The following is a 22,758-nucleotide window of genomic DNA, read 5'->3' as shown; positions in this document are numbered from 1 at the left end:
GGGGGGGGGGTCGCGGATGTACAGCGGGGTGAGCGGGGCGCCGGTGTGCGCGTCCATGGCGGGGGGCGGGGCGCCGGCGCCGGCGCGTGCGGGGCGTAGGACAAGGAGAGGAAGAGAGTGCGGGCGCGAGCGCTCGAGTGTGCTGCGCACTGTAGCTGGCGCTCCAAATACACCGCGCGGATAAGCGGTTTTGACCGCGCGTCCAACCCGGTATCGCGCGCGCGCCGTTTTTGCGCGCCCGCTGGAGCGAGCCGCCGCGTAGCGCGCGCGCTAAAAAGGGCTTTTTTGCAGCGCGGCGCTAGTTTAGCGCGGCTGCTGGAGATGCTCTAAGGAGAGAGGGGGGAAGAAAACACCTCTCATTCCACTTGTATTGTGCTAGTACGAGCTAAGGTGGCATGCATGCATCAGGTGGGGTCTCACAGGTCAAAAGCACATGCTCCGTCGGCCTCCAGATCACCAGATGAGGTCGACGATGGCACCCGACGCTAGTTGGAAGATCGGACTTATAAGATGGGATCGCCAAATCACCAAGTAGAATCTTCTACTTATATTGCCCTTTTTCCGTTGAAGGAAAACTTCTATACTGCTGCTTATTAGGTTGCCAACTTGGCATAGTCCTCTAGCTAGCTGAACCACTTTGTTATGTGTGTATGAATCCGTGGTTGGTTCATGCATATCCGGCCGTGTGACTAGTGGCCGCTCATGCATACATGTGCTGCGAAAACAATAATATTAGTAGCGCTCTAGAAGTCTATAGCTACCAAACAAAAGCACTGATTGATAAACTGCAATAATGGCGGTACTGAATATTCAGCACGCGGCTACGCGAGCTCGCTAACCCTCTCCCTGCTGATTCAGCATGCATGTTTGTATATTCTTTCAGCTGGCTGGCTATATTTTTTCCCTTTTGAGGATCCGGACTGGCTATATGGAAGGGAGAAATCCACGCGATCAGGTGTGTGACGCGGCGATTTTTTTCCAACACGGTATGAGCTCGAAGGCTCCGGGTGGTTCATTAGACTAGCCACACTTGGAGTAATTTCAGCAGTAACATCGAGTCCAACTCAGCAAATTTGCTTATGTGGCAATGAGTTAATGAGGAGATAGGTAGTTTGAGTAACTTAGTTAGTTACTGTAACATCACAGGTCCCAATGCAATATGAGTCTATAACCTAATAAATGAAGCTTTGCATGACACTACACTTATGTTACTACCCACTATGTGTATGTTGCTAGTGTATGTTACTCTCCATTGTGGCTAGTCTTAACGAAAATTCTAGACTAACGGAGTAATACCGGCGTTTTACACGATCCCTTCATTAACTAATCTTCACCGCCCCCTGATTTTCAGGGGGTGTGGGCCCCTTATCCCCTTTCCTTCCATTCAAGTTATCCCAGCTAAGCATCCCCGTAAATCTCAGTAAAAATCATCCCGTGCGTGTAGCATTGCTCATTAATTGTAGTGCGGCTGGATTGGGGGCTGGGAGGCAGCACCGTGGTTGGAGAGAGCAGGGGGACACCGGCGGTGTGCGCTCGGCGCCTAGCCGAGCGCGGCAAGACCTGCCACACGGTGCTGCAGCCGCGGCGACCAGCCTGCCCCGGGCCCTGAATGGCCAGGAGCTCCGAGGCACGGTCTTGCGCCTCCCTCAAGTCCTTCTCAGCTACAAGTGGCACCAAACCAATACCTGCTGCAGTTGTGCTCTCCGGTTTCGCTCCAAAGGCCCCTGCTCTCTCCATCTAAGCCACCAGGATTTCAGTCCTCTCCAACACCGCCCCTGATCTGCGTCGGCCCTCTGCAGCGTACTCCCTCGCCGGTGCGTGATCCACAAGACAAGACCCCTGAAGATCCTCTGAAGTCACTCTTTGAGGTGCGGCAACAGAGCATTTTTGCCTCGCCTCCATCGCCACCCCCAAGGCCTCCTATGCTCACCGAAAAACGCTGGCTGGGGTGCAGATTTCTCGGAAGGGTGGCCTCTCTCTGCAGAGGATCAAGCGCCCGGGTGCAAGTGCTGTTGCCGTGCCGGCGGCCAAAGTTGCAGAAAAATTAGTCTGCCGCACGCTGGGAATCACCAGAGATGGTAAAGATGTGACAGAAGCAACTCTGGAAGAGTTCACTTCCAAATTCAAGGACCAGTTAGCTCCAGAGGTGATTATGGCTATGAGGGAATTTTTCCATTTGGATGACTTGGCTGTCAACAGCGTCGAGGACGCGCTGCTTGACCATGGTGGGGAAGGTGCACTGGAGCTTGCTCAGCTGGGGAATGCAGCTCTTCAGGATGTTTGATGTCCCTAGGTTGGCTGTTAGGGTATTAATGGTGATTATGTTAGCCCAACCTCTTAGTGATTCACGTAGTGTTTGGCCTACTATTAGTGTTATTTCCACTGTGGTTTGTGTGTGTTATATCGGAAGTGTGAGGCCACCTACTGTGCTCTTTTGCTTTTTCAAGTGTTCGGCTATTTCTGCTATGGCTCTCCTCTACCTGATGGCTCTGATCGGCTGCTATGCCTGGCAAACGACAAGTGATTTTTTGTGTGACACATGACGGCACAACCCATGAACACTTTAAGTTGGAATGTCCGTGGGCTGAACTGTCCGACTCGGAGGGCAACAGTTAGCGCAACAATCGCCGCCTCCTCATGCCAACTTGTCTGTCTTCAGGAGACAAAGCTCAACAACGTCGATAAATTCGTCGCTGCCTTCTTGGGTGTAAATAGGCTTCAAAGCTTTGCACAACACCCAACGTTAGGGACTAGGGGAGGAATTCTTCTTCTATGGGATGACAATGTGCTCGACGTCTCCAATATCACCGCATCGACCTATTGCCTCTCTGCATGGTCCGTATCCATGCATCCGATGTATGCTTTAGGGTCACGTCTGTATATGGGCCAACAGATCACTCTTGCAAAGATGCTTCTTTTGCCGAGCTCATCTCTCACAAGCCTCCCAAAGGGATTGCTTGGTTGGCCCTTGGGGATTTCAACCAAATTTACCGGCGCACGAGACAAAAACAAGAGAAATTTTAACCGGAGCGGGATCACTCGCTTTCGAGCTGCACTACAAGCCTGTGAGCTCAAGGAAATTCACCTACAGAATAGGCGCTTCACTTGGAGTAATGAGCGGGACAACCCAACTCTTTGCAAGCTCGACTCCTTCTTCTGTAATGTAGAGTGGGATATGGCCTTGAATACCCATGTGCTTCATGCTTTGTCATCTTCCCTCTCCGACCATTGCCCCCTCCTTCTTGCGGATGACAAAGGGCCTAGAAGACCAAGATCTTTCAAGTTCGGAAACTGCTGGGCTTCTTTGCCTGGCTTCTCCGAGGTGGTGCAAAAGGCGTGGGACGAGCATGTCGGGCACTCGGAGCCGTACCAAGTCCTATACCACAAGCTCAAAAAAACCACGACCCGGCTTACTGTGTGGAGCAAGAAGCTGTTCTCCAAGGCGAAGGTCGAACTCCATGCGGCCCTACTTGTGATTCTTTACCTCGACATTGCGCTGGAGGCGAGGGTCCTCTCTCCAAAGGAACGTGGCATATGCCCGAGGCTCAAGTGAAGGGTGATCAGTTTGGTGGTGCTTGAGAGGACTAGGAAGAGCCAATGTGCTCGGTTGGCAAACTTGAGGCATGGGGATACAAACACAAAATTCTTCCACCACCGCATCAATGCTAGAAGAAGGAAGAATCACATTCACCGGATTAATCACGCGCATGGGTGGATGACTGAGCACAAGGAAAAAGAGAAGATCATCCATGACCATTTCTCCGAGGTTATGAGTAGGGGGCGTAGTAGCAACAAAGACTTCAACTGGGATGAGCTTGGGATGGAGACTCATGACTTGCGTGACCTGGGTAACACCATCATGGAGGATGAGGTTTGGGCGGCCATAAAAGAGATGCCTAGTGATAAGGCGCCCGGTCCAGATGGCTTCACGGGTATCTTCTTCAAGAAGTGTTGGGGAATCATCAACCATACGGTCATGAGGGTCATCCAGCGTTTCGACTCCCTTCAAACCTCCAACCTTCATTGGGTGAATTCCGCCAATGTTGTTCTATTGCCCAAAAAGGAGGATGCGGAGGGCATCTCTGATTATAGACCTATCAGTCTCATTCATGCCCTAGCCAAAATTATTACCAAGGTCATGTTGCTTCGGCTTGCTCCTCTCATGGATGACCTTGTCTCCAACGCACAGAGTGCCTTCATCAAGAGGCGTAGTATCCATGATAACTTCATGTGTGTTCGGAATTTTGCTAGGCGGTTACACAAGTGCAAGACCCCTGCTTTGCTCTTCAAGCTAGACATAAGAAAGGCCTAATATCTGTTAAGTGGGAATACATCTTGGATCTCCTCTAGCGTATGGGATTCCCGAAAAGTTCCGGGCTTGGATTGCCGCACTGCTTTCCTCGTCTTCGTCTCGCATTCTCTTGAATGGGATCCCCGGCCGCCCCATTATTCACGGTAGTGGTTTTCGGCAGGGTTACCCCATTTCCCCACTCCTTTTTGTCATCGCGATTGATTCGCTCCATAAGATTCTGGATTTGGCAACCCGGAAAGGCCTTCTTCACAAGATTCGTGGGCGAGGCCCCATGGTGAGAACCTCCCTATATGCGGATGATGTTGTTGTTTTTTGTGCTCCTATCAAAACAGATATCGACGACCTTGCGTCCATCCTGAGAGGTTTGGGGGACGTGATTGGCCTCAACCCAACTTTCAGAAAAGCTCCGTTGTGCCAATTCGATGCAATCATATTAATCTTGGGCACATTCTTCAGAGCATGTCGGCATCTCGTGCTGCTTTTTCTGTGAAGTATCTAGGTCTGCCACTCTCCGTGTGGCAACTTAGGAAGGTGGACTTCCAATACCTTGAGGACAAGGCGGCTGGCAAGTTGGTCACATGGGACGGCCAAAACATAACTACTATCGGTCGCACGACACTTGTCAAGTCGGTCATCTCCTCCCAAGCAATCTACTCAATCACGCCTCTCATCGTGCCGCCAAGCACGCTTAACAGCCTCAATAAATTGGAGGGGGCGTTCCTATGGTCCGGCACGGACAAGACAACGGGAGCCAAATGCAAAGTGAATTGGAAAATTGTTTGCAGACCCAAGGAGTATGGGGGTCTTGGGGTACCCAAAACCGACAAGTTTGTGCGTGCCTTACGACTCCGGTGGTTGTGGTACGAACGGAAGGCGCCTCACAAGCTTTGGGTAGATTTTGGTACCCCTTTCACTGATGACGACCTGGAGTTTTTCTACGCCTCTACAACTATCATCGTTGGTGATGGCGCTAAGACGCCGTTCTGAGACTCTCCTTGGCTGCTTGGGCGGAAGCCCAAGGATATTGCACCGTTAATCTTCGAGGCCTCAAGGAGAAAAAATTGAAAGGTGCGGGAGGCTCTTAAAGGAAATGCTTGGATTCTCAAAATCAATCCCAGCACCGTTGTCACCGTTGGTCACATTCGCGAATTCTTCACTCTTTGGATGCTTGTTTCCACCTTGATGGGCAAGCCGAAGATGATATCATTTGGAAGCACGTGAATGATGGGATCTACTCGGCGGCCACCGCGTATAAGGCTCAGTTCCTTGGTTTTACTCTGTCGCCCATGAACTGCATGGTTTGGAAGGCTTGGGCACCCCCAAAGGTTAAATTCTTCGCTTGGTTAGCTCTACAAGACCGTATTTGGACTGTCGGTCGGTTGGAGAGGTGCGGTTGGGCTAACTGTGGCCTTTGCCAACTATGCAAGAGAGAACAAGAAACGGGGCCTCACCTCTTCTTCAAGTGTCGGTACATGCTTAGGCTATGGAGATATATCATCGAGAAGCTTGGGCTAGCTCACATCAACACCTCTGGGTGGCATCTTGATGAATCCGTCAACGAGTGGTGGGGCAAATGAACCGATAACCGACAACCAAACGTGCCATGACCTCCCTCACCATGCTCATCTCGTGAACCGTTTGGAACGAGCGGAATGCTAGAGTGTTTCGTTAAAAATTTGCTCCACCACTTGTTCTTCTTAGATCCATTCTTGAAGAAGCAAAGTTATGGATTTCTGCCGGCGCAAAGAAACTTGGGATTGTAATTTTGTGCGAGTAATTTTCATGCCGCTTGTGTGTAGGGGGTTATGTAAAACCCTAAACTCTATTCTCTCCTTATTTAATAGATGAGGCAAATCTTTTACCTCTGTTTCGAAAAATAATAATTGTAGTGCAGGTTATAGAGAGCATCCAACAACTGGACAGATTATCAGGTGCTCCCTCCCATGATACGGGAGTACTCGGGCCATTGGATCTCTCCTGCAGATCTTCCGTGAATTTGTGATGGAAGTTCTCTACGAGTCATCTAATTACGTGCAGTTTTTGTATCTCCGACTGATCATTGGATCTCAGATTTGATGGCCCGGTTGCTCCCGTGCCATGGGAGCATACAAGCTCCGAGAGCGCCTTACATTTTCGGTTTTCCACAGCAACTGAAGATGAAGTTGCGACGCAATTAATCTTTTGTTGTTCCACTCCACTCAGAGTATATTTGGCTATTTGCTCGTCCCAGAGTTGTTGTTTTATAAGCCAGCTTCTTTTTAAAACACAATATATACAAAAACACTCACATACACACACATCGACTACAATACTAATGCAATTAGCCAAATAATTGTTCATATTATGAAACTACAAGTCTAGCGCTATCAACGAGGACTCATTCTTAATAGGCATCCTATATAAAATAGAGTTTCTCTGACAAGTCATGTGCGAATCTATAATAAAGATGATATTCAAGAAAAATATTGATTCAAGAATAGGAAGGAATATAATCATCTCTATGATTGCCCCTAGTTTATAGTTCCCAACAATTTGTTACATATGCAGAATATTGTGAAATGCACGTGTTTGAACATCGCAACATTTTTCAACTTCCTTTGTCATATCAAGGGTGTTAGAATTGTGTCGAATATTATTGTACAAGGTAGGTTACAGTTGGACTTGGTTTTGGACTGTGTGTAGACAGGGTAGGAGTTGTGTCCTAATAGGACACTTGTATCCTAAGCCTCTCATATATATCGGGGGTAGACACACGATGTAACCTATGCCAACATAATAGCGCGGGCACGCGGGGGAGCCGGCGGCGTGTGCCGGCGCCCGGGCGGCCGGGGTGCGGTATTGTGACGGTGTCACGGGGAGGAGCGCCCGTAGTCAGGCCCCGGGGATGTAACCATATCGGTGAACCTCGTTAACAAATCTCGCTGCCGTGCTTGTGTGATTGCTTGGTCCTCGGTAGATTGACGGAGCGCCTCATATTTATTCTAACAAGTGGTATCATGAGCAAGGTTACGAGGAGGCTGCGGATCGTTAACCTAGAGGAAGCGATGAAGACCGGCGGATGGTCATGGTGAACGTGCGGGTTCGCACGATTTCAGAAGGACCTCGGCAACGTTCGGAGATCGTCGGGTGAGAAGCAGTCGGAAGGAGCAGCAGCCGATCTAGCATACAGCGACGGCGGGATCGCGAAGTTCTCGACTGAGATCGGGATGACGTGCAACAGCAAGGACTCCACCAGATGAGTGAAGTCTGAAATAGACCCCGATGTTGTAGAGACCGACATAAATGAACTCTCACCTTCAAATCCCTGAAATTTATACCCTGTACTTACAGATCCCGGTCAATCCCGATCGTGCATTAATAAAATCTTGTTTGGTGTAATTGGAAAGGTCTGATCCCAGTCGGGATTGTTTTCTACAGTGACTTACTACATGGGCCCACCTATCATATGCATCTCCCCACGAGTTCACTCCCCAACTAACTAGGCGCAGAGTTAAAAAAAAACTAATTAGGTGCAGTGCAGCGGTGGCCGGCAGCGGCGCCCGACGAGCTCCGCAACAGGGTGCTGCACCTGGGCAATCCCGACCCGATGGCAACCGTGGACAAGGACATGAGGGAGGGCTATGGAAATCTTCTCACCAAGCTCAAGACCGCGCTGCAGGCGGACTCATACATCCGACCTGATCAGTGTGCCGGACGGGCCGGCTCGACCGTCGACGCCATTCCGGACGAACTGGATGCGGCTGTCGTTGACGCCATCAAGCCTTGGCGTGCGAAGCCGACGTCTTGCCGGCTCCACTTATCGTATGTTTTTTGGACTATCTGGACTCACGTATGTTTGTGCACATGCACGCTGCATGCACGTACGCATCCACGCGTCCATCCTGCCATGGCCGCCGCGTTGCTCGTTAACTACGCCGCCGTTTGCCTCGGCTCGCTGGCAGCCACGGGCCGTGCTTCAGCTTCGTGTCCGACGCCACCTGCTTTCTGCAGTTGCTTACAGCTACGCGCGGCTGCCCGCAGCTCTAAGTGGTCATCAATTTGACGCCGCCACCACGCCCCTGTGTGGCCGAGCTGTGTCAGCCCTCATCACCGCGCAAGCCTCAACTCGGCTCGAGAGAGGAGAGGATAGAGGAAGAAGAAGATAAGATGAGAGAGATGAATCTGACTCGTGGACCCATACTGTCAGCGAGTAGCCGATGAACCCGGCTGGGATCATCTCTTTTTCCACTGCGCCAAACATGTCTAAGGTTTGAAAAGACCGGGATCAGAGAGGTTAGGGTATCAACTTCAAGGATTTGGAGGTGATGGGTCATTTGCGTCGGGCTCTACAAAGTTAGGGTTTATTTCAAACTTTACTCCCACCAGATCGTATCGATCCAGTCTGGGCGAACGGCGGCGGTGGCGGCATATTGCGGCGCGTGCGCGTGGGCAATATTAGAGTATATCTTCGGTTTGTATATTTGGTAGTTCAAATTGCACTCTATCTCTATTAGTCTAGTCTTGGAGCCCAAGCTTTGTAATCTATATAAACAGCCCTTGAGGCCCCGATCAATACAACAATTACTTCTCCAATATCTCAATCTATCATGGTATCAGACGCCTAGGTTTTCCGCACCTGGTATGGCTCCGCCACCTGCGCCGCCGCCCCGGCCGATTCAGCCCTTCTTCTTCATGGCCGACTTCCGCGCCGCCGGTGCCCCACCCCCTACCTCCTCCTCTACAACTACTCAAACACCTCCCCCTCCAAACCCTATGTTCTCCCTAGCCGACACCATTGCCGACGTCTCTCCCTTCATACCAATCTCATTAGACCTCGGCATCCACAACTACAAGGGCAAGAATCCCGTCTACCGGCCTCCTGCATCTCCTCCTGCCGGACCTGCACCGGCCTCGTCATCCACCGCTCCCGCGCCACCAGCTCCGTCGCCATGGCCTCCTCAGCATGATCCTTGGACTGGCCTCGTCCAGGCTTGGTCGATGCCATGGTCGGCCCCCTCGCCGTATGGTGCTCCTCCTGCGTACACGGGCACGTGGAGCCCCGGTCTTCGTCCAGCCACAGGCTCTCTGGGACTCCTTGGACCCAGGCCGCCGACGCACGTCTACACCGCCACTCCTACTCCGCCTACCAGCACGCCAGGACCACCGTCGCCCTACAACACCATGCCGGGCTTCTACGGCAACATGCAGGCCCCAATCGCATACTACCCATCCGCTATCCCCTACGTCAACATGCAAGCTCCTGGCCCCTCTGCTCCTCCCCAACAGCCGGCTTGGGACCAAGCCGCCTTCATCAACGCCATGAACAATTTTGTCCTCAACGACGCAGGTACGGATTGGATTTTCGATTCTGGTGCATCAATGCATATGTCTTCAAATATGAATTTATTGTCAGCTTGTTTTCCTTCTGCTTTTTCCACTATCACCATTGGCGATGGCTCCACCATCCCTGTTTCATGCACTGGTCACTCTTACATCCCTTCCTCTCATGCCAATTTTCTTCTACGCAATATTCTTGTGGTTCCTTCCATCATCAAAAATCTTATCTCTGTTAGACAATTTTGCATTGACAACAAAGTTATCTTGGCCTTTGACCCTTTTGGTTTGTCTGTGAAAGATCTGACAACGGGGGCGGTCCTCGCTCGGTACAATAGCACGGGCGATCTTTATCCTCTTCATGGTGCGCCCACATCCACCTCTCGTGCCATGCTCGCCTCTGTTGATCTATGGCATCGTCGTCTCGGTCACCCCAGCAAAAACACTTTGACGTCTTTACTCCAAGAATTTTGTATCCCTAGTTCTAGCAGTCCTCATAATCCCTCTCTCTATAATGCATGTCAATATGGCAAACATGTTAGATTACCTTTTGGAACCTCTACTACCATTAGTACTTTTCCTTTGGAGTTACTTCACTGTGATTTATGGACCTCTCCAGTCCCTAGTGTTTCTGGTTATAAATATTATCTTGTGATCCTGGATGATTATTCTCACTATACTTGGACCTTTCCTCTTCGCGCTAAATCTGAAGTACCTGCAATCTTTCTCAACTTTCGACAATATGTAATCACACACTTTGGCTTGCCAATTCGATTTATTCAATGTGATAACGGTCGTGAATTTGATAACACCCAAAACCGCACCTTCTTTCTCTCTCAAGGCATCCTTCTTCGTTTTTCATGCCCTTATACATCTTCTCAAAATGGTAAAGCTGAACGCTGTCTTCGCTCTATTAATGATGTTCTTCGCACATTGCTTTTACAAGCTTCTCTTCCTTCCCGTTTTTGGGTTGAAGCCCTTCGCACCGCCACACTACATCTTAATATTCGACCAACTAAAACTTGCCCTCTTTATTCGCCTTTCCAATCTCTTTTTCTCTCCCACCCTGACTATTCTTTTCTGCGTGTTTTTGGCTGTCTATGCTTTCCCAACATTGCCTCTACCGCCTCCAACAAACTAGAACCACGCTCACTACCTTGCATTCACCTTGGTCTTTCTGATGATCACAAAGGATATCGTTGTTTCGATCCATCTTCTGGTCGTATCATTCTCTCTCGTCATGTCACATTCGATGAAAATACTTTTCCTTTTTCTGTCACTACAACCACAAAACCAATTCCACCACAATCCGCCACCACCAAAACCCCTTCCCTAGTTCGTCCTTCAGTCATCTCTGCTGCCATGGAGTCTTGTTCCGTCTCTCCGCCGGAATCGCCCACCGTCAGCCACCCTCCTGCCCCGTCCCCCACCTCTCCCGCAACTGCATCCTCTACCCCATCCATCTTTTCCTCACCACATCCTACCACGGCAACCACCTCAACACCCACCACCTCTGATTCTTCTTCCTCACCATCTTCTTTAACCGAAAACCCACTGCCACCCAATGCCGTTCTTATACCACCGCTCACCAATGATCATGTCATGTGCACCCGTGGAAAACGAGGATTTCTTCTCCCCACCAAACGTCTCAATCTTACCGCCACCCCAACCATCTCTCCTATTCCAACCAGTTATAAGCGAGCTCTTCTTGACCCTCTCTGGCTTTTCGCTATGCGTGATGAATTTGAAGCTCTTCAGCAAAATAATACATGGACTCTTGTTCCCAAACCTTCTGGTGTTAACATTGTTTCTGGAAAATGGGTTTTTCATCATAAATTTCATTTCGATGGCACTCTCGCTCGTTACAAAGCTCGTTGGGTGTGTCGTGGTTTCTCCCAGCAGCATGGTATTGACTTTGATGAGACTTTTTCTCCTGTTGTTAAACCAAGCACTATTCGTGTTGTTCTTAGTCTTGATGTTTCCTCTTCTTGGCCTATTCATCAACTTGATGTTAAAAATGCTTTTCTCCATGGCACTCTCAATGAAACTGTCTATTGTCAACAACCTTCGGGTTTTGAGAATTCCTCTTCTCCTGATTTTGTTTGTCTTCTTCACAAATCTCTGTACGGTCTTAAACAAGCACCTCGTGCTTGGTTTCATCGCTTCACCACCTTTATTCACACAATAGGTTTTACCGCGTCTAAATCTGATTCATCTCTCTTCATTTTTCATTCCTCCTCCCATACTGCCTATCTTCTCTTATATGTTGATGACATAATTCTCACTACCTCTTCTGATTCCTTTTTACAACATATTATATCTTCTCTTAATCGTGAATTTTCCATGACTGATCTCGGTCCTCTTCATCACTTTCTTGGGATCACTGTTTCCCGCACTTCATCTACACTCTTTCTATCTCAACGTCAGTACATTCTTGATTTACTCTCTCGTGCAGGGATGACTGACTGTCAACCTTGTCGTACGCCGGTCGACGTTGGTACTAAGCTGTCGGCCGATGGTGAACCCTTTTCTGATCCTACTCTATATCGCAGTATCACTGGTGCTCTCCAGTATGCCACCCTCACTCGCCCTGATATATCTTATTCTGTTCAACAAGCCTGCTTATATATGCATGATCCTCGTGTTCCTCATTATTCTCATGTCAAGAGAATACTTCGGTATCTCAAAGGCACCATTGATCATGGTCTTCTCCTTAATTCTTCCTCTCCAACAAGCTTGACAGTTTATTCTGATGCAGACTGGGCGGGTTGCCCAGATACTCGACTATCTACATCCGGCTTTTGTGTTTATTTGGGTGACAATCTTGTTTCTTGGTCTTCCAAAAGGCAGGTTACAGTTTCCAGATTGTCTGCAGAAGCTGAATACAGGTCTGTTGCTCATTCTGTGGCCGAGGCAGTGTGGCTCCGTCAGCTTTTGGTTGAGCTTCATCGACCAATCGAGCGTGCAACTATTGTGTATTGCGACAATATTTCTGCAGTCTACATGCGTCCAATCATGTTCAGCATCGACGCACCAAGCACATCGAGATTGATATTCATTTTGTTCGTGAAAAAGTGGCTCTTGGCGAGGTCCGTGTGCTTCATGTTCCTACCACTGCGCAATTTGCTGATATTTTCACCAAGGGGCTCCCTACTGCAGCATTCACTGGCATTCGATCCAGTCTCAACATTGTTACACCGGATGTTGACACTGCGGGGGGTATTAGAGTATATCTTCGGTTTGTATATTTGGTAGTTCAAATTGTACTCTATCTCTATTAGTCTAGTCTTTGAGCCCAAGCTTTGTAATCTATATAAACAGCCCTTGAGGCCCCGATCAATACAACAATTACTTCTCCAATATCTCAATCTATCAGGCAGGCGTACTGCCAACGCGTGGAATACATGCCTACATGCGCGCTAGCGCTGGGCGGCCAGCGGCCCAGGTGACTGGTGAGGAGGCTGAAGTCCAGGCGGGCGGCAAAGCCAATAGCGCAAAAGCCCAGGCGTGGGCGTCTCGTGCGCGGAGCGGGCTGTTGCTAGTGGCGCGGCAGGTAGAGATCACGGTCGTTCTTGGCAGATGCAGAAAAGGCAGCGAGAGATTTGTTAAAGGAAACATATCTTCGCGGGCAGCGCAGGCTCAATCAAGGAATCAACTTTTCTGTTCTTTTTGGCAAATTTTGATTGCAGGCATTGCGTCAGGTACAGGACGCCGTGGAAGACGCCTGGGAGCCGGCGCATGAGGTTGCCAAATTGAGGCATCGGAAGTAGTTTTTGGACAAAGAAGTATGCATGGCGTGAGTTTTGAGCAAAACGTGACCTCTATGTTGTTTGCAATGCAGACACGAAGAAGCTGCTTGGGTCCAAATAATTTCTCGGATGAAAGTGCGGTGTGATGTCGAGTTGGTCAAGATGGAGTGCGTGGCGAGGATGACGTCGTGCATATAAGGCTTGGAGGGGTCTGGAGCGCGTCGTGGAAGGATCATGCATACATAGGGCGTCAAGGCAATGCACAGAAGTGCGAGGCGGACACGACGCGAGGTGAAGCATGGTTGCAGTCGGATAATTTCGGCTGGGTCGGACTGGACAGTCTGATGGATCAACATGGATGTTGGTCAAAGCAGAAGACGGCGGTGATTTCAGCGACGACAACATAGGAGTATGATGCTGATGGTGGCTGACTTCTGGGGCGTGGAAACACGTGGTGCGGGCCTGAGGGCTTGTGCGGCTTTGACAAGACTATTGCGCATGGTTGATTCAAGGCAGTGTACACATGAGAGAGCTTGAAGTCGATGGGGCGCGGGGGTGGCACGTACAACCACCATGGAGTCATGTTAAAGGTGGAACTGGAGTCTTATGGATGACTTCACTCTGTGCTGATGGAGGGGTTACGGCGTAAGTCGACAAAGAGTCGAAGCCTATTTCAGCGAGAAAGCGAGAGACACGTGGTTCAGACTGGGTACCAGTGGTCTGATGGAGACGTGATACTCGACATCGGTCGGTGATGATCGGTGGTTCTCTGCAGTGGGAGTTGAGACAGTGGGGGCTAGCTACCCGGGAGACTCGACCAGGACAGTAGAGGCTCGACGTGGTGATAGCGGCGAGGCGTGCGGTAAGCACGGGACACAGCGACAGGCCAAGGCACTGGTGGTCAGACATGTGGCCAGACAAAGTGTGCAAGGGGGTGCTGAAGCAGTGTTGACGAGTACCGGATTCAAGTTGGTGACTGGGTCTATCGGTGCCGGTTGATGGACAAGAGTTAACCATGGGCAATCTGAGAAAGTGGCGGAGAGTCTAAAATTGTCAAAACCTGAGAGAGTACATTGTCGTATATTCTGTGGTGTTCAGTGTACATGGCAAAGTGCGGATGACAAATACAGAAGGAGGCGGAGTGCTATAGCTATGGGACATGTCACAAACTATCCGAGGAAAAGGATGAGACAACTGTGAATTTGACTCAGAGTGACACAGGGCGACAGTGAAATTCCTTCAAGTTTCAGATAGACGGTCAAGAAAGAGCAGTGACGTTGAGTTCATGTAATTCTTATATGTGGCGCCCAATATGTGAGTTGTTCACTTTCACGCAGACAGTGGTCAGTGTGTGATGGTGTTGAACGGATTCTCCGGAAGTTTGAAGCACAAAGTAGAGTATTGAGGAACTTAATTTTGCTCGAGTATTGACTGTGAGGAAGACGAGAAGGGACTACAGTTGCAGGTGGAGTCGCGTGGAGTCTGGGAGTAGCAGCGGTGCTCATGACGTATCTCAAGTCCAATGTACATTGAGGTTTGACGCACAGACGAATTCAAGGTGGTGGAGAATATTCGCCAAGGTGGAGTTTGTTAGAATTGTGTCGAATATTATTGTACAAGGTTGGTTACAGTTGGACTTGGTTTTGGACTGTGTGTAGACAGGGTAGGAGTTGTGTCCTAATAGGACACTTGTATCCTAAGCATCTCATATATATCGGGGGTAGACACACGATGTAACATATGCCAACATAATAGCACGGGCACGCGGGGGAGCCGGCGGCGTGTGCCGGCGCCCGGGCGGCCGGGGTGCGGTATTGTGACGGTGTCGCGGGGAGCCCAGGATGTAGCCATATCGGTGAACCTCGTTAACAAATCTTGTTGGCGTGCTTGTGTGATTGCTTGGTCCTCGGTAGATTGATGGAGCGCCTCAGATTTATTCTAACAAGGGGAAATGTTACACAATGTTGATCTTGCAGAATGTATGGAGAATGTGGTGCTTAGATTTTTATTTTTGTGCCAACCGGATTCCCCAGTCCCCATAATCATAACTTATGTTATATCGAACGATGTAGAAGGCAACCAAATTTTCCTTGGGCTTTGCCACGGCAAGGTAGAGAATCCATAGCTGTATCAGCGTGCATTCTCCAGCTGGTTCCTAGTATTACTGTAAAGTTGCTAAAAATATGCAGGAGATACAACACTCGGGTTGAACTGCATGCTAATGAATAACAATGGTGAAGACGCGTGGTAACAACGACATCGAACATACCTTGTCTCCACATTGGATCCAGAACAGAATCAGAGGGATCAAAAACTGCTAATTCATATAAAGTCATTGAGTCAGCCCAACCACTGCTCTAGCTGTGTGCATTATATGCACCGCAAGCAATCGACCCGGATCATTCAATGCGACAGTATGAACACGATACCAAGGCAAACCCATGGAAATACCCCTTTAGCAAATAAAAATAGATACGGTGTCGCTTTATTTTATCGCATTGAAAAAGACTATCCATATCCTATGTACCTAATCCTTCTAGGGGATTCTGTGTCAGAAAGCGCGAATATTTATTTCATTCCATTGAAGATAAGAAGCCAATTCTGTTCATAAGAAGAAAGAGAAGCAGATCTACTCTATACTCGATAAATGCGAATATGCAATGGGTAACTTGGCCAATTTGAAAAAAACGAAGAATAGATCAACCCGAGGAGAGAAATAATAGCCTCAGTTTCCTCAAAAAAAGAAATAATAGCCTCACATTCTGATAGTTGATGATGACTTGTCGACAACAAGGGGGGTGTCAGGAAGGAGGCAAAAGAGACGACGAGCGACGTGGACAAGATAAGCATGGCTTGCAGTGTGATGACTTGGCTGAGGAAGAAGATGACTGCCATGGCACCTGATTGCCAGACCCTAAACTGCGCAAAAACCGCCTCTTGCATTTTTTTATTTTTCCATACATATTTGGTGCATTCATTGACAGGATGAAAATTACTACTATAAGAGAGCAAACTAAATCAAGCATTATCATGTACGTAAACTAAGATTACCTTGACATCCTCGAAGAGCAGCCCAAGTAAAGCACTTAGCTGTGTGTTCAGGACTCCGTTACCAACACCCCATAAGGCACCTATCAATAGTGGAGCCGCTGCGCCAAGTAATCTGCCCATTGGGCTGCACGGAAGACAAAGATGAGTGCACCGAAAATAGCAGAAACTGCACGAGGGCGAGCAAAGAAATCAAACCGGTAAAAGAGAAGCAGCCAGAAGAGGACAGCAGCCTGAAGAATAGCTCCAACTGACACTACAAATGTAGCTGACTGAAGCCCAGAAGTAAAACGTCCAGCAACCAATGAACACTGCGATGTTCGACAAGCTTCAAAACTCAGGCAAGCAGACATCATGGTCTTTTTCAGTAGTTTAGAATGAATGAGTGACCCAATTGAAGATTAAATAATCTATTGGGAAGCATGAACTGTTGACTTCAGGTTTAATAGTTTCACTTACAACTACATCAGCTACACCATATACTGCCATGGCGCCGCCGATTCCAGATAGGCCAAGCACAGGTGTCACAATACTCTTTGTGAATACAGCCCTAAGAAATCCACAACATATTCTTAAAAAAAAGCACACTAACAAATGAACTACCGTGCATGGCGAACTCTTTTGGGGGGAAACTTACCATACAAATGCCTGTTGTAAACCTGAATATGCCATAAGAGGAATTAAAAGAAGCATCCTTTTGTCCTTGAGAGGGGCGACAATACACTTCAACATATCTCCAAACGATGAGTGTGCTGAAGAATGATCTTGTTTCTCATCTCTTTTGGACAGTAAACACATTAATACAATGCCGATAACCGTGCAGCCAAGGAACACAAGAAACAACAGATTTTTTCCTGTTACAGTTCCGCCACCCTGACGTGATATGACAGTGAAGGATCAAACAAGATGACTACATATGTTGTGCAAGTAAATTGCAGTCCACAGGATTCTAATAACACTCTGAATTAAGATACCAACCTTTCTATTTCGCAGTACAACAAATGAGATCAGATTTCCAATGACCTGCATAATTCAGATGTAGCACAAGTCACCAAGTCGGAGATCATTGTACCGTTGTAACTGTAGAGGGTATGTTTCTTATGTGCAAGAAGAATAGAAGCTACACTTGAGGTATGATGGTTGTGTGCATCAGTTAATGCAGAGTCCGGGGTACACCACCTTTTCGAAAAGAAAAGAAAAACACTCGAGGTATGGAAAAAAATACCGAAGCATATGTTTCCATGTTAACTTCGGCTAGAAATAGTTTGTTTTCACATCTTTTCTGTACCTGAGTACTAGCGAACACTCCCCAGAACTCTCCATTAAATCTTCCTACAGCCGGGCCATCAGGTAGATTATTGTCTCTTGCATGACTGAGGGCAGCAGAGGTAAGATATGTGCCCTGCATTGTGAAAGGTATGTATGTGAGCCGGAGAGAAATGAAGATAAATAGCTTATTGGAAATCAATATGATTACCTTCCCAACCCAAATGATTGCCGCAGTAAAACCCAGGTATACTGAAGCTGGTACCATTGTATACCTGATAATTATCCATTTAACATCAAATGGAATCTCATTATGACAGCATAATGAGTTTACTCAATCCAAAAATAATTATAGTTAATTTCACTTTTTACCCCTAAGTTTCATGTGTGTGACAACACATGCCCCATTTAGCAGATTTTCGACATTTCTTAAAGGGGTAAACTGTGGCACACAGGTTTGCTTAATAGGGTAAAAATGTGAAAAATCTGCTAGATGAGGTAATGGCAGTCACAAACTTGAAACTTAGGGTAAAAATAGAATTAATCAAATATTTCACATGTACTTTGTGACTGCAATTTGTGGGATTACGAGCACATCAACCTGGCCTGAAGGCCATTTCTGATGCATATTTGGTGTGTGTGTTTTCCGGAAAGGAGGTCACTCCGCATGGACTGATGCGCATCATATGGGTGTTATCAATTAATCAGAGAGAGTTCATTGAACGCATCAGTACATAACCAGGATACACTTTTTTTTTACCGAACTAGCTACTTTATTGTTATTATTATTATTATTATTATTATTATTATTATTATTATTATTATTATTATTATTATTATTTTAGAAAAGGAGGATGTATCCCCGCCCTCTGCATCAGAATGATGCATGCAACCATTTTATTAATTATTCACCAGGACCATACAAGGTATTACATCAATTAGTCTGAAGCCACCATCTTGGCAACAACTGTTGCTACTCCTATCCCTTTGATGAAAGCGTGCCGAACGTCCGGGCCTAATACCAAACAAACATCGCACCAAAGCATAACATTTAAAGCCGGATGCCCCATCCAAGCAACTACCTGGACTGGGTCACACACCGAACCGGCACACTCCCAGTAAGCACCGCACGCTGCAAGGACCGTCATCTCCATCTTCCATCGATCCATCCTTAGAGCATAACTGACGCACCGACCTTGCCAGGCCGCTCTGCATCGACGCCACCACGCCGCCAGACAGCGTCCTCCTCCTGCGCGTGTCCATTGCCACACATCGAACATCGAGCCTCCACTGCTCCACGCCGCCGAGACCCGCCGCCATGGATATGTAGAGAGAAACACCGCTCCGCCGAAGAGACCGTCTGCTGGTCCCTCGAGGCCGAGTGCACCTCCAAAAATGCCGCCTCCAAGGGGGTAACAACACATGATTGCCCCCAACATCCGATCAACTGATTTAGGGTTTTCCCCGGAGGTATTGAGTGGAGTTGGGAGCTTCACCTCGATGATGCCTTCATGAAGGAAACGATGATAAGGGCATCGTCATCACCGGCTCCGGCCATCGACCGAAGACCGGGCTTTTTTCACCCGGATCCGTCCCAAGTAATCAACCCGACAACCTGTGCACCGTCTCGACCGCCTTCAAAGCCCCAGATCTAGCTGCCTAGATCCGGCAACCAACCGCAACAGCAGCGCCACCGTAGGAGCCCTGGCGCACCGGCCACTGCCGGAGTGTGCCACCACTGGAGCCTAGGAGGAGGGCTCCCACCCCGCCTCGCCAAGCCGCGAGAGCCGCCGAGATGGATCCCGCGTGCTCATCACCGTCTCTGATCTGAACCAATCCGTATATCCGATCGCCGTCACAGATCCGTCTCGGCGGCTCTCGCGGCTCTCCCGGAGCTAGCTTCACGTGCGTACCCCAAGCTATGTCTCTGGATTGCTAGATAGTTGCACTCATGAATATACTTGCTTTACCAGATGAGTCGACACAATGCAAGTGTTCAAGAGGGAGAGAGAGTGAGAGAAATATATTTTTCGGCTAAGCACACGCTCTGCCCCACGACGAGGAAAACAACGGTAACTGCAATTTCTTTACGCATACTTACCTACTTTCGTCTAAATTAACCGCCATTTTTGGTCAGTGCATAGGGAGATGGGATCATTGTCTTTTCCCAATATGAAAAACTTCAACAGATAGGACATATGTCATACGTAAAGACACAAGATTCTCACACATTTGTTTTTATATTTGTCACAACAAGACTTAGGGCATCTCCGCTCTCAAAACGACGGCATGTTTGTGTGCAGACCGGGCGGGCACGTGGAATGAGGTGGGAGTCGGTCATCCAACCTTGTGCCCTGACACACTACTGTAGGAATGCCTAGCACGACAGGCATAAAAAGACTACCAATGACAGGGAAGACTCTCAGGGGCGTCCGCCACTACTAACATGCCATCAGTGGCGGGCGCTCGCTCGCCAGTGATAGCACACTAGAAGTGGCGGGCGTCTGTCTTCGCCTGCCACCGAAATTTAATTTAGCAATTGTAGGCGCTTTGTTCCGTCCGCCACTAGTACTAATCTATGATGAGTTGATGCTATTGCAGCATAATGCACCTAAATTGGATCATTGGATTACGACAAGTGCATTACAATAACAAGCATATGTAGCTCATCACCGTTTGACGAGATGTTTAGGAGTGAAAGAGTGTCGGGCGATGTTCAACACGTAGAGTGTTACTAGAACCCGTACATACTATATGAATGACTAGTGGATGGAACGAACAGGAACCATCAGGCCGCTTGCTCTGGGATCGGAGATTTGGTCTCTCGAAGAGCCCATTTAACTACCTCACCCGGCGTGGGTATGGTGGTTGGACTCAAACCTGGCCAGATCCTCAACCTCTCATCCGGGGGCGCCTTCGTCGGGATGCAGACCGCGAGGTCATTGAACCGCCTCTCTGATATCTTCTCCATCACTAGAGAACACTGGCCGTTGGAACATTTCTGACCCAAGATAACGTCGCCTCTCTAAGGTGCTCTGCCCGATGTTGCGTCCATAGATAGTGCTTCTCCACGTCCGCTGCAGAGACCCTCTCCCACAATTCTTCTTGCGGTCCCATCCGTTATTTTTAGCACACAATAACATTCAAAATATATACATGTAGAAAAGATCACAGGGTACATATAAACATATGCACGTACATATAAACTATAGATCACAAGGTAATTCATAAGAACATACGACACACGTACATATAAACTAAAGATCACAAGGTAATTAATACAGTAATGCAAGACAACAAGCATTGTGTTATGACCTAATTTAAAGTTTGACAAGTTTTTCGAAAGAAGTTAAATACACCAGTGGTGCCTTAACTTGTCTTGTGCGGTCAGTTTGGTGCCCAAAGTTATAAAATACACAAAACGGGTGCTATAACTTGTCCTATGGTGCAAATGCGGTGTGTCTGTATGTATTCACATGTATGTCCTACTACGTGGCATGCCAAAGCGGCCATGTCCCACATGTCGGTGGATGGCCCGCGCATGAGCATTCTTTTTACAGGAAACCCTCGTATATTTAACTTATAGATGTCGCATTGGTATTTATCTTTTCAAACTTTTTTAATATAGTGTTGGCTCGGACAAGGTTTCTTTTTATTTATTTTTCAACTTCATGTTTATTTCTATATTATTTTCCTCATAAAAAATAAATGAAAGAAAATACTAGAACTGCCATTAACTTAAATAAAATGTTAGTGCATTAGAAAAAAATGTTCAACATATTTTTGGAAAAGTCTCAGCTGTATTAAGAAATTGTAAATGTGTTTTAAAAAAGTATGTCATGCATTCAAAAAATTGACAACATATAGTTAAAAAATGTTCAAGGTGTATTAAAAAATCATTGTATAAACTTATTTTTATATTTCTACAAACATGTTTTAACACATTTACAGAATTTAAAATTTCTACAAACATGTTTAACATGTTTTAACACATTTACAATATTTTATAATATACATTGAACTGTTTAAATTCACATAAATTTTTGAAAATGTTCATGTTTACCTATTCAACCTACACAATAATGAAAATATAATAAAGATTTAAAATAGACAATAATCAAATATTCATAATTGTTGTAATTTATATATGACTAAACAGTAGTAAATTGAAAAAAAAGGTAAATAACATAAAAGGAGATTGCAGAGCGCCGGTCAGAATTTTTCTTTTTTTCTAGCAGTTGTACTTATAGTAGTCTTCTACCCGGTGGCTAGCGTGCAGGTTTTGAACCTGGACGTCCCATTTTTCAAACCCATCAGCGAGGCAGTTCGTTTTTCTGCAGTATTAACAGACTGACACGTGGGACCCATATTTGGCTTTCTTATGTAATTATTACTAAAAGAATATGCGGGTATTTTTTGCAAAAAAGTTCTCACGCACACCTCATCAGCTGTCATCCACTGACATGTGGGCCAAGGCCACATGGGCAGGACGTACACTCGGATACGTACGTAGCCACCGTATTTGCATCATAGGACAAGTTATAGCACTAATTTCACGTATTTTACAACTTTGGGCACCAACATGACCGTGCCAGACAACTTAAGGCACCTCCGGACTATTTAACTCTTTCGAAAGGAGCATACATATCCTTTAGCGAAAACATCCGTCGGCATTTTGATGTTTCATTCTCAACTCTTGTTCTTCTTACATCTCTGCTCCGCAGTAGAACATCCCCTCATCCCTGGCTACATTGATTGATGATATTCGCGAGCACCCTGTGAAGGCGCTCATGCTCTGCCCAAAAGTGAGTTAGCCTAACTTCCTTCTCATTCTCTTCGCACCTGCAACATTGAATGACTTCTCAAAAGTGGTCATGCGCGCACATAGTCATCCATGAGGTCCATGGCATAGTAGCCAGATATGTGCATGGTTTCGTCTTTCGGTTGTTGCCGACAAGAAGCTGGTGTGAAATTTGTAGTGTGAATGTGGCATGGTCTTATGGTCGGACTTATGAAACATCAAAAGAGCAGCATTGAGAACTTACTTTAGATCGGTCCACAGCTTGTTAG

At 47.5% G+C, this 22,758-nt stretch overlaps 1 protein-coding gene across 1 annotated transcript; it reads right to left on the bottom strand.

The window, feature by feature from the left end:
- Nucleotides 1–15,947: 15,947 nt before the first annotated feature.
- LOC119309215 (UNC93-like protein 3) lies at nucleotides 15,948–19,008 on the bottom strand. The gene is made up of 10 exons (XM_037585251.1): nucleotides 18,884–19,008; nucleotides 17,900–17,963; nucleotides 17,711–17,824; nucleotides 17,401–17,445; nucleotides 17,060–17,295; nucleotides 16,882–16,972; nucleotides 16,621–16,733; nucleotides 16,426–16,549; nucleotides 16,166–16,308; nucleotides 15,948–15,975 (listed from the first exon to the last, which is right to left on the bottom strand). The coding sequence occupies exons 1-10, from the start codon at nucleotides 19,006–19,008 to the stop codon at nucleotides 15,948–15,950; spliced, it is 1,083 nt and encodes a 360-aa protein (XP_037441148.1).
- Between the last annotated feature and the right edge of the window lie 3,750 nt (nucleotides 19,009–22,758).

The sequence above is a fragment of the Triticum dicoccoides genome, chromosome 5B (genome assembly GCF_002162155.2).
Source record: "Triticum dicoccoides isolate Atlit2015 ecotype Zavitan chromosome 5B, WEW_v2.0, whole genome shotgun sequence".
In the NCBI taxonomy this organism is placed as follows: domain Eukaryota; kingdom Viridiplantae; phylum Streptophyta; class Magnoliopsida; order Poales; family Poaceae; genus Triticum; species Triticum dicoccoides.
Note: the sequence above shows the minus strand (reverse complement) of the source record. Positions and strands in the feature narration are given on the sequence as shown.

What these genes read in the sequence shown, in the direction of transcription:
- LOC119309215 (XM_037585251.1), bottom strand. Translation starts at nt 19,008, where the DNA reads ATGGCGGCGGGTCTCGGCGGCGTGGAGCAGTGGAGGCTCGATGTTCGA. An exon ending in ATGCAGAGCGGCCTGGCAAG is followed by an intron (nt 17,964 to 18,883) that starts GTCGGTGCGTCA and finishes GATAATTATCAG; the next exon opens with GTATACAATGGTACCAGCTT. An exon ending in TTGTACTGCGAAATAGAAAG is followed by an intron (nt 17,296 to 17,400) that starts GTTGGTATCTTA and finishes ATATCACGTCAG; the next exon opens with GGTGGCGGAACTGTAACAGG.